Source organism: Maylandia zebra, linkage group LG12 (genome assembly GCF_041146795.1).
Source record: "Maylandia zebra isolate NMK-2024a linkage group LG12, Mzebra_GT3a, whole genome shotgun sequence".
NCBI classification, from domain to species: Eukaryota; Metazoa; Chordata; class Actinopteri; order Cichliformes; family Cichlidae; genus Maylandia; species Maylandia zebra.
The window spans coordinates 26,584,873-26,604,083 of NC_135178.1; the positions used below are offsets into that span (position 1 = coordinate 26,584,873).

The window sequence follows — 19,211 nt, forward strand, 5'->3', positions numbered from 1 at the left end:
CTCCAACTCAGCACACCTCCCTCACCCCGTCCTCTCATATACTGTCAACTGACCAAGTAGACAGAGAGCCGCTGCACACAACATAATACTCTACAAAAATACGGTAACATAATATTCAACAGCCCGTTATTCGGCTTTGCCGTCTCTCACATTATGAGGTAAAGACCTGTTTCATCACACAGGATGAAGCAGTAGAGTGTAAAAGGCTGCCAAGAACAGAATCAGTATTTGACATTTACAAGTTTGCTCTGAACTTTTAATTAGCTGGATTTTAATCGCACAGTGGCAGGATACTGCGCTTGCCATTGGGGAGTCGCTTCACTTTAAGGGTTCTCGAGGTTTTTAATGACTGGGCGCCACTTTAGGGACCCTGCATACGCACAGAAAAATTCACAAACGCTTTTCACTACCGTTTGTGATGGGTCTATTAAAAGGGACGGTTATTAGAGTTTTGCAACCATTACTGAGGTGACTGATGCATTTGCTGATATTCCTAGGAAAGTTAAATCAGCAATGATGGCTACAATAGCAGGGCTGGCTAATTGGTGGCTAATTGAATTAATGCTAGATTTGCTAGACTGCTAGAAAGCTAGACTCTTTTGTTTACTTCACTACTTTGCCATAGTAGCCAACAACCAGTGGATGAATGACAGGTGTGATACGTGTTTTGCCACGTTTTTTCCTCAATTGAAAGAATTCCAACGGTTCCTGAAAGCAGCAGCTCTGTACTTTTCAGTGCTATTAGAGTCATTACGGTAAACCCAGGCACAATGTCACAGCAGCCCCACAAAGATGAAGGTTGGTTGAGAATGAGTGAGTGTGATGGAGCTAGACAGAAAACAGACCTTTTATCAGGCATTCGTGTTATTATTTATCTTTTATTTTATTCTTTTATTTTTGCTGTTTGCCATGATGTTTTCTGTGCTATTTGCAGGGATTTGGATCTGGTGCAGAAAATGAAGTAAAGGATTTAGTGAAATATGGCAAGGTAAAAGCAAGGATTGCATGATCCTCTGCTCCTTTTAACATCTCTCAGTTTCTTTTACCATGTGTTATAGATAAAATAAATACGGACACAAAAATATGCAAATAAGGAGGCGCACTGCTGCCTACTTCCTAACACAGCCAGTACAACAACTGAAACAGACAGAAACAGTACAGCGTACAGTTTCACTTGATTTACTCAAAATAAAATATGTATAAAAAAAACTGAGGAAAGATAACTGATGTTACATTGAAGAAGTTACATTAAAAATATAATAATCCAAATATAAATATCATATATTTCTGCTATTCTCCCACCACTTTCCTTTATATATAACCAAAGTGATTAACCTCAGTATTTCTTCTAGAAAAGCTGTCAGGATCTTTAACAGAAGGGTGCATGAAAGTAAATGAATATGGTGGGATTCTTATCATATTCCTTTGATGAACCCCTTTAGGAAGCGAAGCTTCCTTTACCTAGTGCTATTCTGAAAATTTCCCCAAGTCCCGGAAGACCCTCTACAGTCAACATGGGCGTCCCCTGGCACATTCCTCCATTGTCCCACAAAGGGAGATCTTTGAAAGGGTATATGCAGTCTGCCTGCTTCTGTGTGTGTGGCGTCTCCAGTTGTGGTAACCCCACACTTCTCTGGCATAGCTCCAAGAGACATGGGAACACAGCAAAGGATTATTCCACGAGGAGAGGGAGTTAAAGTGGAAGAGGAAGAGATCAATAGAGGAAGGTACAGTAAAGGAGGTAGAGCAAAGAGTTTCCTGACTGCCATTAGCCTGTACGGCACAGACACAGTCAAAGGAGAGCAATCAGTTTAGGATTACTGTTTTTTTTTTTATATCAATATAGTTCACTTAAGGCTAGAGGATAAAAACAAAAGCAGAAAGAGTGAGAGCTCTGTGATACTGTTAAACTTTACAGCGCAGACTCTTTCTACTATGACTAAAAAGCCAAAACTGAAGGTAATGTGAAGGTCAACAACAATTCCTGTTTGGCATCTTAAATCTCTGAACGAAATTACATTCTTTGGCTGAAAAATATTTTTAACTAATCCTCTTGTTAAATTCAGCCCAGCAGTTCCTCCACACTCCTGCTTCAGCTCCGCCGTGCACACCTACAGCCATTATCCACCTTTTTTACAGCAGATATTCTGACTTTGTAGGGAAGGCAGGGGTGGCATTAATAACATTAACAATGGCTCAGTTCCATTAACTGCACTAATAGGCCACTTCAGTGAGCCAACATGCAAAAATATGAATTATATTAGAAACTGGCTAATATAAAGTGTCATTTTCCAAGAAATTATAGGAGTGATACACCAAAATATGCTTTAGTTAATTACATTTCACCAGAGCGCTGACTAAAAATAAAAAAAATACCAGTTGCCACCAGTATTACCAGTCACCCTCCTGGGTGACACACCTATGGTATCAAAATCCCACATTAGCTCATTCTCGAGGTATTCCAGAAAACTTCATCTCTGACCTTGACCTTCAGGTGAAAACATGAATTTTTATCAGAATATAAGCAAAGGTTTTTGTATTTTTTCTAAGATTGCACATTTAACCATATTTTAACCTCAATCGTGATTTGGGCTTCCCGCAATTGAATGAAAATGATCGAGCAATGCTGGAAATCAGAATAATGAAGATCAAGAAAAGCAGCGTAATGGATGCTAATGTGAATCATTCAACATCAAGTCTGTGCAGCATATGCATCCATCTTCAAGCTCACAAAGGCCCGCTGACTGTGACTTTGTGAAAACGATACACTGGACAAAAGACACGTTATCACCTCGCAAAATTATTCTTCCAAAAGGACAATAATTGTGTTGTATGCAAAATGTTGCACACACCACAGTTATTTTTGAAAAAGAGAGATGGATCTCAGAGCAGTCGAGTACTTCGCTACAAGCTTCAATCACATCCACATTCATCCAGCACAACGTAAAACTAAAGCAATAACCTGTTGATTTAATTATGCATTAAGTTTTTTTATCTATATATAAACATTGAATTATAATATATATGTATATATTTTTTCTTCTTCTTAAACAAGGTGAATAAGGAGGATCAGTTTTATTTCGCTGCAAAAATCTGTGCATCGGCAGAAACCATGGCAACCTCTTACTCATTCTCTCACCTTAACACATGGACAGACTGACTTCTACTCATTCACTTGTCTTCCAACCAGGCTCAGTTTTCCTCTCCTCTACCTCCCACCACAGTGACCTTCACCTGTCACACAGACTTCATATTTACAGCCACTACGGCCCATCTGCCTGCACTCAGCCCCGACTGTCAATCAGCGGCAAGCCGCCTCCACCCTCTGACAATCCATCATAGGCCAAAAGCACCAGACCACAACATCCGGTATAAACACCGACATCAACAACCAAGTGATCCAGCACATGATGGCCGGATGCTACTTTTGACAAACTGACAAACGTGTTCAAAGTTAAGGAATTGATCAGTGGTTTATACACACTTCATTTTACAGAAGCCAACGATGTTTCCCTTAAGTTTTGATTTTAGCTTTTAATAAGCTTGTCTGTGCTGTGTGTGCAATAACGGAGCCACCATGTGCACAACTGTCTACATGCATCATCAAACAGGATTAAGAAATGAAAATATATTTAACATGAGCTTCCACCAGAGAACAGAACATTACACAAGATAATTTCAGCCGACTACTGAGGAGCAGTTTCTGTATAATCAAAAAGAACTAATGAAAACAGTCAGCTTCTGAACACTGCATACCACCCGTTGTCTACAGTTTCATTAAATGCAGCTTAAAGTGTCTTTTTCTTTTTTAATTATAAAAGTGGAAAATGAACACCCACACCTTCAGCAGTTCTTTGCCTTTGAACACTTTGTCTAAAAGGATGCGGCGTCTTCCAATTCTGTGCGTTCACTTCTGATTAGTCATTATGTTAGGCCAGTCCCGGTATAGAAAGGTCAGACGCAAATTCATTTTGTGCAGAGACACAAGTGAACACACCTATGTTCCTAGTAATAGCTCATATTTCCATTTCCATCCCTTCACCACTGTCTAAAAATGTGGGGCAAAAGCTCCAGGTAGCACCGCACGCTCACACCCCCAACCCCGCCAAGTAATAGTGCCCGGGTAGAGGGCCACTGGATTCAGCATTCTGAATCTCAATGACAACCAGACATCCACAGGGATTTATCTAAATGCAAATCAGCTGCCGTCACTCAACAACACACGCATAATTTACTTTGTATGTCCTAAAATACATGAGGCAGAAGTGTACAGCCAGCCAGCCGGGCAGCCCATCAGCTCTGCCTTCTCTTTCATTGGTGCCCTCTGGAGTGCACTCATTTTCACCAAATTCACTTTTAATTGAGAGCTAATTGAACCAAGGCAAATTCACGCTGGAGGTAGAACGGAGAGGAGCAGAGGAGTGTAGCAAAGGGAGATAAATAAAGAGGAGGGAAAAGAAGAGGTAAAGCGGGATTTAGAGTGGCAGGTGACAATAAAATCTGCTGCTTGTGTCACTCTCACTCTCAAAGGACAGAAGCACTTTGACAAGGAAAAAAGGGTGAAAGGCAGGAAGAAATATGAGGAAGAAATAGGGTAGAATCTGTCACACACTTAATTTGTTTACCAGCAGGAAATAAAAGAAGAGAAAAGTTTCCAATAACAGGAAAAGCTCTGTGGATATTCTGACGACGGAGTACTCGTAAGGCAAAAACTGCTTCTCAAAATTGTGTTTTCACTAGAGGCGCAACTACAGAAGTCAAACTCTGTAACTCTGTTCACCTCAGTCACCAGTGCTTCCCAGTTACAAAGCTGACATTAAGCAATATACAAGGATGACTACAGAGCACCAAGGCCCTGTGACCTGTAATGTAAATCATGGTGTAAAGTGATCTATGTTCCAAAGGTTATCTGGGGTCTTGACGATGGGAAAACAACCTCCCTGATGCTGCTCGATGCTTTCTCCACTTCTACACAGCTGTTAATTAGCCAAGCTAAGTGCACCATTAATCGATTGTTTGTCTCTATGCTATATCTCATAACACTGTTGCACTCTGGCAATGGCAGGAGAAGAAATGTGAGGTTCAAGAAGTCACACTTTTCCGCTGGTGAAATACTGGTGCCGGGGAGACAGGAAGCAGAGAGTAACAGAGCCTTCGCAAACACAGGAGTGGGAGGCAGTCTGATGGGACTGAAAAGACTTTAACAATATTGAAATCGATTGCATAAACACTCTGAGCAAGTGGAAAAAGAGTTGAGAGCAAAAAAACCCACATTTGTTATGTGCTTAAATCAAGAATTTTAACAAAGCCACAACCTTATCAGCAAAAGAAACGCACATGACATTTTCTGAAGCGCAAAACAAGGGTTCCTATGAAGTTCACAAGTCTAAAGAGACAAGAGTGGAACATTTTTAAGTCAAAGAAAAATAAGAGTGAAGGTAGAAGTAAACAGAGAGCGAAAGAAGCTCCCACTGGTGCAACAAAACATGGCAAGCAATAAAGACACGACATAGTGCTTTTTGTTCAGGCACTTTCTTAGACCGTAGACACACACACACACACACACACACAAAAGTGGAAACAAAAGGAATTCACTACAATGAACATCAAGTAGAATCTCAACAGGTGGCAAGCATGCCGCTCAAGTGACAGCTATTTAAAACCTGCTTAGCTGTTAAGCTGACTGAATCACTAACAGGCGTAGTCATACGGTGCAGACTCGGGAGAAAATGCACGTCAAGATTGTGAAATTGAGACGCAACATGGGACGAATATTTGTATATTAATTTTTCAATCACCCACAGTTTGGTACTTCCATTTGGATTCACTTAGAAGAAGACAGGGTTCAAACAGAGAAGACTGATTAAGACAGAAGTTTGAAAAATGTCAACAATTTCTAGGGGAGCTGCTTCAGTCATTTCTGGAAACCTGCAAGTCTTTGATTTCTACTGACACCGATGATACAGAAACAAATAAGTATCACATAGCAAGTAGTTGCTTGTTGCAGTTATATTTTTTTAGACTATATAAAAGAAAAAGTACTTTGAGGATAAGTGCTTTCTGACAGTTGTTTAGGCCCATTTAACAGCAATCCACCAATTCTGATATTTTATAAACTATAAAGGACACTTGAGAGCTCTTTAAAAAAACAAAACAACAACAAAAAGTTTCACGGGACGGGGGTATTTCCTGTCAAACCAACACTTCTGAAAGTCCATCACAAGAGGGAGCCCACCAGTTAAAAACTGGTCAAGTGTTACCATAGTGACAGCAAAGCCTGTACTTTGTGAGTCGAGTCAAAGAGTCCGGTCCAAATAACTGCCTTGTATCTGCTTTTCCTCATCGCTTTTCCTTGACCTTATGGAAAGCATCATGAGGGCAAGGTGCGAAGAAGAATTTGATGGTCTGCTGCGTTTCACGTCACCACAGCGTGTTCTTAGCGTGTTGTTTCGTGTAGGTCATATAAACGAGAACCACCGGTGAAGCATTTCATTCCTAAAGCTGAAATTTTAAAGAAAAGAGAACATGTATCCAGTACAAAGAAATAAATCTTTTTTTTCCTGGTGGAGAGATGATTGTGTGCAACTCAGTGTTTCCTCCACCTTTTTGAGGATTTCTATGACCGAAGAAAAATTCCCTTCATCCATAACTTATCCCAGCTGACCCGCAGTAAAAATTAATTCATGATATTCCTAAAGGCTGGCAATATAACAATGAATATTACCGATACTAACCGAACAACAGCAAACCTTAAATGCACTTTGATCATAAAGTTGATTTAGAAAGCTTATATAAATCTGCTTTCTTCATGCAAGGCAACACCTCGACAAGAGGCAGATTTTATTACAGCAGCGTAATGTTCAGAGTTCAGCTGTGGGTTCAACAGCCTGATGCTGAAAATTCAAAACATATCAGCATGTTATGGAAAGGAGGGTGCGGCGCTATTAATTATGGGATAGAATTTTCATAAAGGATGGTCTAGCTTGTCCTATGCTAAAGGAGGCAAGAAAGGAAGCACTGAAGTACCTTTCATTAATATTTAGAGAACTCAAACAGCTCTTATTACAAATACTTTTAGGTAACCCTCCCCCCAAAAAATTAAAAATTAAGTTTATTTGTCTGGTACCAACTCGCAGCAACAGTCACCTCAAGGTGCTTCATACTGGAAATTAAAAACCCAATATTTGAAAGAAAACACAAACAATTAGACCATCCCCCAGAAGTAAGCACCCTGTGACAGCGGGGACGACGAACTCCCCCTTAACAGGAAGAAACCTTTGGCAGAACCAGGCTCAGGGAGGGGCTGCAATCTGCCACGCCCAGTTGGGATGTTGGTGGAAAGAAAAGACAAAAAAGGAGAGCAGAGAGAGACAAGGACAAAGCACAAACTATGAGCGAAAGAACACAAAATTTAATGATAAGCAGTAAACTTAATGACATGCAATAGAGTGAAGAAGAAACGCTCCGTGCATTATGGGAGGTAGCCTGCGCTTATAGTAGTATACCCAAGGAATCGTTGATCCAGCCCCAACTATAAACTTTATCAAAAAGGAATACTTTTAGGTCTTCAGGTACCTGAAATGTGCTAGTGTATGTGCCCCCTTCCTTCTTATTGTGGTCCAAGCCATTTAAGTACATTTGTCTATTAAGTCAAGAGCTACGCAAACAGATACAAAGGAAAAGTGGCTGTACAGGTTGATGGTTTGTTTGATTTTTTTTCCTGATGTCAGATTTCTACAGCAATACAAACTCCAAGCCTCCAGACATGCCTTTTAGAGACTAACATTAGAAATGTAAAACAAATTAAATAAAAAAGGATTCTAATGTATTTCAGCCAGCATTCCTTAGCCAGGTTGTCCTTGAAAAGATGGACGAGCTGCAGTGAAACAGAAGCTAACATAAAGCTGTATGTGAGAGATGGACAGAAAAATTATGAGAAGACAGAGGGAAGCACTGTGCAGCGAGCAAATAGAGACGGAGCAGGCAGTGGAGAGGAAAAAAAATCATTTTCAAAGAGCAGTGACAGCACAATAGAGGAACAAAGAAATGTACAAGAGTGGACGTACTTTAGAAGCTGAGAGCGGTGGACCGAAAACAGACAAACAGAAACTGTACAGGTGAGGGAATCCCAATTACAGCGTGACCTCGTTAACCCCAGAGGCTCGTTAGAGTCTTGTTAGAGCAGCATTCTCCAGGCCCATCTTCTGTCACACCTTCATTAAGTCCATCGACCCACTGTGCTTATTAAACACATTCATTACCCCAAGTATTGAACCGCTGCCGCGATCACCGGCCCCAAATGCATCACAGCGGGAGGTAAAGGAAGACGCTTGGTGGAGGGTGAGATAGTAGATGAGGGGGGAGGAGGATGGATCATGCACATAAATAGACAGATAAACCACAACATCTATAAATGGTCCTACGGATGGCTTTGTGCTTCCTATCACTAATGAAGTCAGCATTTAGAGCGAGTTTGGTCTCTTAAAGACAGACGGCAGCAGGAGAGGGCAACAGAGGGGAAGTGCAATTGAGAGGGAGCGCATGCCTTGTTTGAGAGGAGAGTGAGGAGATAAGTAAGAGGACCACACGCGTGCACGGAGGGTACAAAGTTTGAAATAAGGCAGGTAGACTTTGTCCAAGTCTCTGCTGTGCTACACATCTGTCTTTTCTCCATAAACAGGACAGAAGCGAATCCCAGGGGAGGGCTATTCATCACGATGCACACACAAACTAGTTCACAGGCTAAAGACGAGGCCTCCGTCCCGACGTCGGGCTCTGGCTTTAAATGATGACATCATTTCTGCCCTTCTCAAACAAAAGGAAAACTCATCATCGGAGAGAAGGAGAGAGGGGAGGAAGAGAGAGAGTGCAAAGAGATTAAGAAGAGTAAAGGCATGAGCGAGGTGTCGGAAAGGGCCATGAATCATAGTGACATCCCTGGCTGGGTGTCAGAAGCTGCTGCTGTCTGGGGCTGGATAAACAGAGGGCCTCTAAAGCAATGCTCTTTAAACACCGGCCAGGTCAAAGCCCAGTGCTGGCCCTCTGGAAAACTGAAACGGGTGCCAATTTTACTGATGGTCAAAAACTTACCGGCTGCAGTGTTGCCATAACCTTTCCAACTTGCTGCTGCCCGTTAAGGCCAGATCGACCACCAAAAAATACATCTGTGAGTTACCACAGTTTGACTTTCACACAGGTCACCAAGTAGCTAGACTGAAGTAAAACTGAAAGTTAGTATAATTAAACTAACGATAAAATGCATTTCACTTAGAGGAAAAAGACTCTTCATTCGCTCTACGGTGATAAAACTTTGTTTTCGTTGACAGATTATTTTGGTCGTGCTCATATTATAGCACTCATCTTCATCCAACATAAGTATTCCTTTTTCAGATTCATCTTTGAAAAAAGAAAAAGTGTCAGCTTTTAAAATCTTACAACATTGAGTTATTAGCCTAGGGGCAGGACAAATTTTTCACAGCCTGAGCACTCACCACCCAGTAACAAAATAAAAAATGAAATTAAATGCGGGTTTCATCTCAGCTTTATCCCCCGCCTCCGACTGCAGTCCGTCCATGTGCTCAGCCAGAGTAAGCAAAGGAGAGAAAATGAATCGAAATGGAAGTCAGACCCGCATTAACATTCTTCAGTGCTTTTTCTGGTACTCCAGTAGCTGCGGGCGAATGCTTGATAACGTCATGGAGATGAGCGCTGCTACAACATCTCCACTACTTGGAGATTATGTATTACCACTGCAAAGGCCATTCAGAGTTTCTCGCTACAGGTGAGAAAATGCTTATTTTCATTTCAATAAAATTCAAATTCTGACATGAATTATGTGACATCGGAAAGGACGCGAAGGCCACAAAAACTCATCAGCCATTCTACACACGCATCCTCGTGCAGGAAAATATTACAGCCTCACTACCAACAGGTTACGCGACATGATTCTCCTCCAAATCAGACTCTCGGTAAATGACTTCTCAGGAGTAGGTAAACAGAAAATGTGTGTGAATTTAATACTTTTTGAGATGTTCAAGTTTCTAAAAACACCTTTTTGTTTTTTGGTTTGTTTTTTTATGTGCAGTCTTAAGTACTAGAGGAAAATAAACTCACTCGCTGCTCATTCACTGTCGTATTACTGCTCTTATCCAGTCCTACTACACCCTCTGCAGTTGAAAACCAGGCAAATCAAACAAGATCAAACTGGTTTCTCTGCAACCGTCTACCGTGCACTTGTGAGGGCAGTTTGCAAGCTCTGTAAGAGATACAGGTTCATTCTTTTATTTTATTTTTAAAGAGATGACATTCTCATAAACTGAAGTAAAAGGCAACCAATGAAATTAGTGTAGGACTTTGACCATGAGCTAATTTGCTGCCCTTGTCACTGATAGGTTTTTGAGGCAACATAGACTAAGATAAAACAAAGTCAAGCAATACAGTCAGTACAAGGAGCTATAATGATTTAAACAGGACAAATTAGAGCAACAAATTAAAACAACAGTTTATAACAAAGCCAGAGTTTTGCCTTAATAATAACCTGCCTTAATAGAAACACATTCAAAAACTGTTAATGTTTTCATTGCTGATGTGTTCAAAACCCTTTATTTAAAACAAATGAGCATAAGTTAAAAGCTCTGTGTTGGCACGCCTTGGAACACACTTTCATTTTCTTTTTAAAAAGGTATATAAGCTAACATAAAAGTGAAGTAAAATGTAAGAATCATTTTGATTCTTGCTCCTGCTGGTAAAAACTCATTTACTTCCATCGTTACATCAATGTAGACATTACTAGCACAGGTTAGCTGCCCTGCCCAAACAAATATCTGATTCATAGCCGGTGTCATTTTTTGGCATTCTGTCACTGTTCAGCAGTATAAAGTCAGCTGTGCGGCCCGTCCCACTTCTCCATTATAATGTGAGTCATTCACTTGACTTTGTTTTCTTTCCACAAGGTTAATACTTTTAACATTTCCATGAGCCACTCGAGGAATCCAAGAGAGCATCCTGCCACACCGAAGTGTTTTTCGTCTTTTTTACAAAGTAATTTAGACTGTGTTATTGATAGACTGTGGGACACACACACACACACACACAAAAGAATGTTGATCCTGACTCTTTACCGCAGTAACTAATATTGAAAAGAAAACACGGCAGCAAAGTGAAATATCGCTTTGGAGGAAAGTTCACAGACTCGCATTTTGAAAAACGCTTTCACTTTCTTCTTTTCAAAACTTGTTTTGTTCTTGGGCAGACAGCAGAGAGAACATATCGACGAAGTCTGCGTCTGAGTGCAGCCGGCTGTTCGAGTTAAAGTCAGTGCTCATTAATGCATCTGATTACGCTTTAGGCAAAGGCCGAACGGCAAAAAAAAGCCGCACGCACATACAGAGCCGTCTTTGTGGGGACACAGATCAATACAAATGCACTTCAAAAGAGGAAAGAGGAAGATGTGCGAGGGAGAGGAATCCGCTGTTAACATAGGCCACATGATGAGAATGTAAACAATAATAATAATAATGAGAAGAAGTGTATAAATCACAGTTTATTTCCTTACAATAAACAAGCCTCTTAGCTTCTTCCAAATGAGTCTGCAACTTTCAATTATTTATAGTGTTTTATTGTTTCTACTATTGATCATTTACCAATTTGTCTGTTCTTCAGATGATTTGTGCTGATCATTTTTTCATTTTGTCAGCTGCTGTTTTCCAACGTTTAAACAACAAGCTCAACACAAATATTCGGTTTATCGTTGAGTTTATGGAAACCATGTTACTGATGAAAATACATCACTTTTATCTTTGAGGTGTGAAAAAAAGGCAAAGCCAAGTTTTGAAAAGACTTGAAATTTTCCATTGCTTATGTCAAAGTTGTTGAATATCCCAGTAAAACGAGGACTCGGGAAATAAAATATAACATTAAGGAAAAAATGTGTTGGCTTAGGTGGGCTTAGGTGTGACGATGAGAATGAACTGGTGTCTTTCTCTTTGTGTTCGCGCCCTTCACCCTCAATAGCTGGGACAGGCTCCAGCCGCTATCCCAGATTGTCAACCTTTAATTGAAAAAGTGGATGGACGGACAAACATTGTAATGCAAAAACAACAACACAATAAAAATAATTACTATCAGCATCTGCTATCAGAAAACATTGGCATGTTTCAGGATCCTAAAGCATGGAAACTCTGAGTGGGAGCAGTCCTACCCCCACCTCCCAATCTGATGGACATAATCCAGTGCTATTAGCAACTAAACTGACTTAATACATTCGACAACATCTGACGTTCAACATCCTGAAAAGTCTAAATGGCCATCTACAAAGACTGGAGGGGATTGCGGAGATGGACACCACATTGTTTATGCATGTGTAATGCTGTGTTTATGCGCCTGGTCAGAGTGGTTCTATTTATCTCTAATCACAGTCAAATATGTGGAAGAAAAAAGTTTCCAAAGGAGACTCCAGTGCAGATGGCAGCTATTCAAGTCACCCACCGCTCCCGAGTGTATGTGTGTCACTGCCACCATCTGAAATATTCCTCTGTGTTTTTGTGCGATGTGTGTTGGTTCGTGTCAAAAGGTCTATCCCATAATAACTGACAGCTATCATTATCACTTCCTTTCTCTTTGATCTCTCCCTCTAATCCAGCTAATTAAATCTGCTAATGTCAATATACATTTTAATCTGCAATCATGTTTGATTGGACCTGTGGAGCCTCACTGTCAGTCCTCCTGCCAGCGAAAACCCAACTACTGACAAGCTTGACAGCCAGCCAATCAGAACGGGAGATGAGCCCTCCTCCACTGACCTATAGCCAGGAAACACCATTCACACTGACAGTTCATCTTTTTCTAGTGTTTCACAAAGTCCCACAGACAAATACATCTCTTCCTTCCCAAATATCCACAAGAGAGGGCTAAAAAAAAAAAAGCTGTCGAAAAACGAAAAAGGGGAGGAGAAAAAAAAACAAGGGAGAGAAGCTCTGATTGTACATGCAGAGTGGTAATTACAACTAAATTGAGGGCACATGGTAATCTATGTTAGGTCATCTCTAATTCCACTTACATTTCCACATTTTGGACTAATTAAAACCGTTAATAATCAGAGCCTGTGCGCGTAAGCGAGAGGGGGGAGAGGGAAAGCGGGAAAGAGGGAGAGAGAGTGCATTTTCAGACGCGGCATCTTTGAGATGAGCCAGAGGAAGAATGTCCCGTCACACTGCAGGAAAATTAAGTGCACACGCTTTGATTTTAACAAGACACGAGAGCAGATAACGTTTTGGGGGGGTTTTTCCGTTTAAAGACACGGGAAAAAAGAGAGTGAGGAAAAGTGCTTCTCCAGCGAAAATGTTTCCAACGTGTTTAATTGAAAGGTACACTGGAGCAAAGTTGGAAAGACGGGTGACGAGGGGTTTTCGCAACTTCTGTTTTGTCCACTGCTTGGTCTATAAAACTGACAGAACTCAGAGTTAAACTTTCAGGGCTGCCTCTCCCCCCCCTACGGCAAACTGGAGCGAGTCTGGGAAAAGGGGAATTTGCTATTCTCCCAGCCTTTGCCCTTCGAGGTGCTGAAAGAGAACAGAATATGAATGGGAAGCGAGCGAGAAAACACTTCAGAAGATGAAAACAAGCCTTGAAAGCCAACTGCTGCAATAATACCAACTCCGGCATAAATAGTGGATGAACGCCAATAAAGAATGCAGGGTGGATGTCAAAAGAAGAGGGGCACAGACATACCGCAGTCACCTGCTTTTCACACAACGCTCTCAGCCCAGGGTTATCCATAGCCCTGGGCTGATTTGGCCCCGAGCTAACAAGCAATGAAAGCGAAAGCTCCAGTTTGTCAACCATAAACAAAATTTGGAGACACTACTGAGCGTAAAAGCCATCCTCGGGATTACATTAGCAACTTTAAACTGTCATTATCATAGGGAAGGGCACACTGCTTCGGTATGATAATCAGGGTATGAAATTACACATCTCCCCTTTTTTTAAAAAAAATTAAGAAAAATCTAACCAATGGCACAAAAGTGTCCAGATATTACTACCAAGATTTTGCAAAAAAATAATGTGTACATTATAGCAATGTTACAACTACTGCTGCTAAACAAATAACATAAAAGAGTCCTTCAAGTTGCACAAGCCTATTCAGAGATGTTGCGCATCCCCCCCTGCAAAAAACGTCTTGAACCATCACCAGAGCTTGATATGGTCTTAACACAGAGAAAACGAACCCTTCAGCGTGGCAGTAAAACCACAATCATGGCAAAAAGGAAAGCAAGACAGAAAGGGAAAAAAATGTACGTGGGTGCACATGACAAAGAAAAAGTTAAGAGGGCGAGTGAACAGACCACACAGCAACATCCTGCAGCAATTTAATTATTCCATTTTGGAGGAGGAGGACGAGAAAGAGAGAAAAGATCAGAGTGAGTGAAAGGCTCATCCTCATCTGTGATTGATTAGGATAGACAGAAACTCACACCCACATTAACACACAACAGAAGCCAGCATGAGAAGAGAAGTTTTACAAAGTAGTCTTAAGAGGCTTTCACTACACTCCCATGATTTTTGCAATTTATAGCACACTAAAACCCCAAAAAGCCAATCTCAGCACTTTCCTGAATCAATTCATGTAGTGAAGACGGGCTGAGCCCACACAACATTTCTGCAAGAGTTCAGTCTTTCATTTTTTGTATAAACCTTTCAGGAAAGCCTTTTTCCAAGCGCCCTCAAACCTTTTAGTGTGTCCATGACTTGTAGACTTCAGTATGAAGCAAGATCTTTGGCGTACAACAGCTTGAGACACCTTTTATATTCTTTAGGGTTGAAGAAACTTCAGAAATCAAAAAATATATGCAATGTAATTATACATAAAGAGGCATCAATAAGTGTTTCTGCATATTTCTGACTCGCTTAAAGATTGCAATTCTAAACCATTTTACCACAGAACAACAAAATCAGTTTTCTTCATATCTGAGAGACTGGAGCAGAGACCCTTAGGTAGCCTTTAAGCTGTCAGAAAGAATAAGTGCTTTCTGGGTCGTCTTAACTCCTGGCAAAGTTAACGACAATTTTAGGCCAAGCAAGCAGAGCGACTAGACATAACAATTCCCATATAAGCTCAGCCCATTTCTCTCTGCCCTGATGACAGGAAGCTAAAATAACTTCAGCGCCTTCACGTCTGAAAAATGACCATCTGAAATTGATACTGGTCCTCTGAAACGTTATAAGAAGCAATATTAATCTCTCACCTAGTGGTAATCGCTAATTTCATATACTATTAAGATGATGAATGGGATTTTAACAAACTGAGCTGTTGTTAAAAACTTAAAGCAGACCAATCCATCAAGGTCACGATTATTCATGGCCTCCAAAGAAATAGTAGCGGGAAAAAGGTGAAACCATTAGTGAAACAAGAACGATGGAGATAGCAGGTGGATAGGCACAGACAAGCCAAATAATTTAAAAGATAAATATTTTTTTAAACATAAACATTAACAATAAAGTTTAAGAAAAAACACATCTATACTGGTAGAATTACACAAATAATCATCTGACTATGAGGGGAAAGCAGCTGGAAGGCTGTTTGTAGTAATTAGAAAAAAGCGACATCTAGTGGTGGTTTAAGGTATGTCGCTTTATACTGCAGATGGTGTTTTTATAATAAGACAAGATGGCATCACAACAACTGAGCTTTCTAATGTCGCACTAAGTTAAAAAATTATATAAAACAAAATCAACTTTTATAGAGAATAGACCAAAAAGCGATTGAAAGGTTAGTTATCAAACATATAATGTGTGTATGTATCATGCACACTGATAAAGATATTTTCCCTTCTTTAAAGAATCTCTGATGAGATTACCATATAGCAACAAGACAGACACTTGCAGCAAACTTTCATTGTGCCCTGCTATTTGCAGATTTGAGCTGCGTATTTAAAAAACACTACGATAAGGAGCACCTGCAAATGTTTGCCAGCCAAGCTTGAGTGAGAAAAGGAATATACTGAAGGACAGAAATGAATAAGTCTGTGTATCATTATAGATGGTGTCTAGCAAACCTTCAAGACATTGACGTACTTATTGGAAGAAGGCGTACTGAGTGGGCTATAATAATGCACGACTTCTTAGCCTTAACCAACAGTAAAAACTGACCATTTTGTTCTCTTGCAAGTAGAGTCTCTGCAGTTTAGGGCATCCTCTCGCCAAGGCCATGATGCCGTCATCTGAGATACCGTAGCACTGACCCAAGTGGATGTCTTTCAGCTCACTGCAGTGCTCCCCCAGCTGAGGTAAAAAATAAATAAATAAAACAAAACAAAACAAAACAGAGAAGTAAAGAAGATATTGCTCAAAATCTTCACTAAGCTGATATGACTGGTGTATGTGTTTGCTTTTTATTTAAACTAGGGGTTCATATCTACTGGATCTCGTTCGCAAACAATATGTACACAAATCTGCAAATAAACCAAGCGAAAGAACGCTCCAAACCCAAATCTGTGAGTGCCCATTATTTTCTTTCCTGAATTTGTTTGCACTCTACGATCCTCTGAACATGCATACGTGACGAAATGATGAAGGTTTGGCTGTCTTGAAAATGTAAACACACATTTTTAAACTTAATATTAATACTAATGCTGCTGATGACTATAAGTTTCTTTTTAGTGATTATTTTTTCAAAACCGCTTAAGAACAAAAGCGCTCAGAATTTGAATAAAATACACAATAAACTCTGAGATTACAAGCCAAGAAAGGAAAACACTGAGTATAAAAAGGCACAGGTTTTAAGCTTTTTTAAAAAAACATATTCTAATAGACATTATCTCATCTTATCTCTCTCTTAAAGATGGCTTCCTTTCTTGTTGGATGTCATCAGTTAAAGTCTAATTTCTTGGCACTATCCCACAGATGCTGGAGAATAATTGCTGTCGCTGAGTTACTCGTCTTGGGCTGACAGATCCTTGTCCTCCACCTGCTTTCTTCTTTTTGTTATGCTCTGGTTGTCTTTTTTTTCCGTTTCAAGTTTGATGTCAAATTGTTTCTTTTCACTTGAACGACAGTGTTTTTCTAAAATGAAACTGTTTTTAGCATCTCTCTTTCTTTCTTTTTTTCAATAAATGTGTTAAATTAAGAACGGGCACGCGGCAGTATGCTGATTGCAGCACTAACATATACACGGTGGTAAGAACACAACTGGCTCGTTCCCACGTATCATAAATATGACTGTAATTTTGCATTTGTACCGATCAGGACAAGAACATGTATATGCACATAAGTGAATGAGGCCCATTGTGTGTCAACCCCAGTTCTGAATCCACACCTTTTTCAATGCTGCATCTGTCAGTTTGTCCTGGTTGCCCACATGCACCTTCACCAGAAGAGGGCAGTGTGTAGCCAAAGCACACAAAGAAATGTCACCCAGCTGCTTGCAGCGGTAGGCGGTATATTTCTGCAAGCCAGGACACTGTGAAGCCAGGGAGGACACGCCGTGGTCATGGACCGCCCTGCAATCCGAGATGTTAATCTCGGTCACATTCTGCCTCCGAGAAGCTATTTTCACCAGAAGATCATCATTTACCTGCAGAGCAAGATAACATAAAAAGACACAATAATCAGCACAGAAATCAAAGTTTCCTGTTCTTTCTGACTTTTTTGTAGACAACTGTGTCTCTTACTTGTTGTAGGCCACTGAGGTCGATTTGCTTCCAGAACTGGAAGTCCAAGCAGAGGTCCCTCCAGTACTTACAAACCAGAGAGGCACAAAGACAGCGCTCCTTTACTGTCAGGTGAGACAGCACCTGTGAGGGGAAAAAAAGGGTGTTTTCAGTCCCTTAAAAGCCATCAGACAACAATTCAGTTTTCCAGTGTCTTTGTCTGCACCAAACCATATGAAAACATTAAATAAAAAACTTCTTCTGACCTTAAGAAGGATGGAGGAAGGCAGATGATTGATACTCAAGTGATCAGCAGCTTCAGAACTTCTTGCCTGGCAGTCGTCATAGTTATGTGCGCAGGGCGGGGACGAGTCAGAACTGTGGGGCAAATCGGCGTGAAGACCCAACCCACAGCAGCCATCAGCAGGTGAGGAAGAAGAGGAAGCGGAGGAGGAAGAGGAGGAGGGAAGCGGGCAAAGGGGAAGGTGGCAATGGCCCGTTTCAGAGTTCGAGGCCGCCTCCCCCCCACCTCCATTCTCCAGCCCTCCATCAGGAGCAGCGAAGGCACAGCGCGGCTGCTTACAAGGGGTGCACCTTTGCACCTCTGAGCACTTCCTCTTACACACCTGCAATCGGACACACACGCACACACACACACACACACACACACACACACACACACACACACACACACACACACACACACACACACACACACACACACACACACACACACAGAGACAGGTCACTTGGAATCAGATTTTCAGGCAAATTTAGTTACAATTACAGAAAGAAATTCATGCTGTTAAATGTAAATAAATATGCAATACAGTTATTTGAAAATTATTAAAAGCCTATATTAATTAGGAATTAATGCTCCGAACCGGATGCCTACCATCTCTGTGTAATCGCTGGTGCAACCAGGCACAGGCACAGGTATGGGCACAGTCACAGACACACCAGCGGTTCGGAAGAGGGCCGGTGGTGGAATTAGTTTGGCAGGAACAGCTGACAAAAGGCTCCTCCCCTGGCCCTCCCAGATAGCAAGTTCTCTCGGTGACAACAAGAACTTGGAGCAATCCTCCGGAGATGCGAGGGTCGCGTATCGCTCCGCAAGCTTCGTGGCAGCTGACGCTCCGATGCCGACTCCGCCAACACCTGGGACGCTGATTCCCGTGATGCTGTTGTGTCGACACCCGTTGGCCTCAAAGTGGTCGCTCTCGTCGTCGAAACCACCGCTGTTGCCGTGGACGATAAAGCAGAGCATGCAGGGCCCGTGCAGAAAACAGTTCCTCTTCTTCTTCTTCCTGTGATGCAATTTGCGTGTCCTCTTCTTCAGGCGATAACCATTTTTCGAAAAAAGATGGCCCATATAGATGATTCAAGGAAACTCTGGAACAACAACAAAAAAAAAAGGATTGGTCAAATATATATATATGTTTCAGCACTAACAGGAGGCCGAGCTAAAGGTGACAGAGTGGAAGACGCTCATATTTTCATTGGCAGTGACCAAAATGAACAGGATTACAAATCAGCATATCAGAAGGTCAGCTCAAGTCAAGCAGT

General features: G+C 41.1%; 1 protein-coding gene across 2 annotated transcripts in view; it reads right to left on the minus strand.

The window, feature by feature from the left end:
• Positions 1–19,211, minus strand: part of fbxl17 (F-box and leucine-rich repeat protein 17) — a 233,582-nt gene that overhangs the window by 212,581 nt on the left and 1,790 nt on the right. For both annotated transcript variants that reach the window (XM_004547163.3, XM_076890956.1), the window contains exons 2-6: positions 18,541–19,037; positions 17,912–18,271; positions 17,667–17,789; positions 17,312–17,569; positions 16,147–16,278 (exon numbers count right to left, since the gene is read on the minus strand). In XM_004547163.3, the coding sequence (XP_004547220.1) occupies positions 16,147–16,278; positions 17,312–17,569; positions 17,667–17,789; positions 17,912–18,271; positions 18,541–19,017 (1,350 nt within the window). In that variant the 5' untranslated portion in view covers positions 19,018–19,037. The remainder of the gene's footprint in view (positions 1–16,146; positions 16,279–17,311; positions 17,570–17,666; positions 17,790–17,911; positions 18,272–18,540; positions 19,038–19,211) is intronic.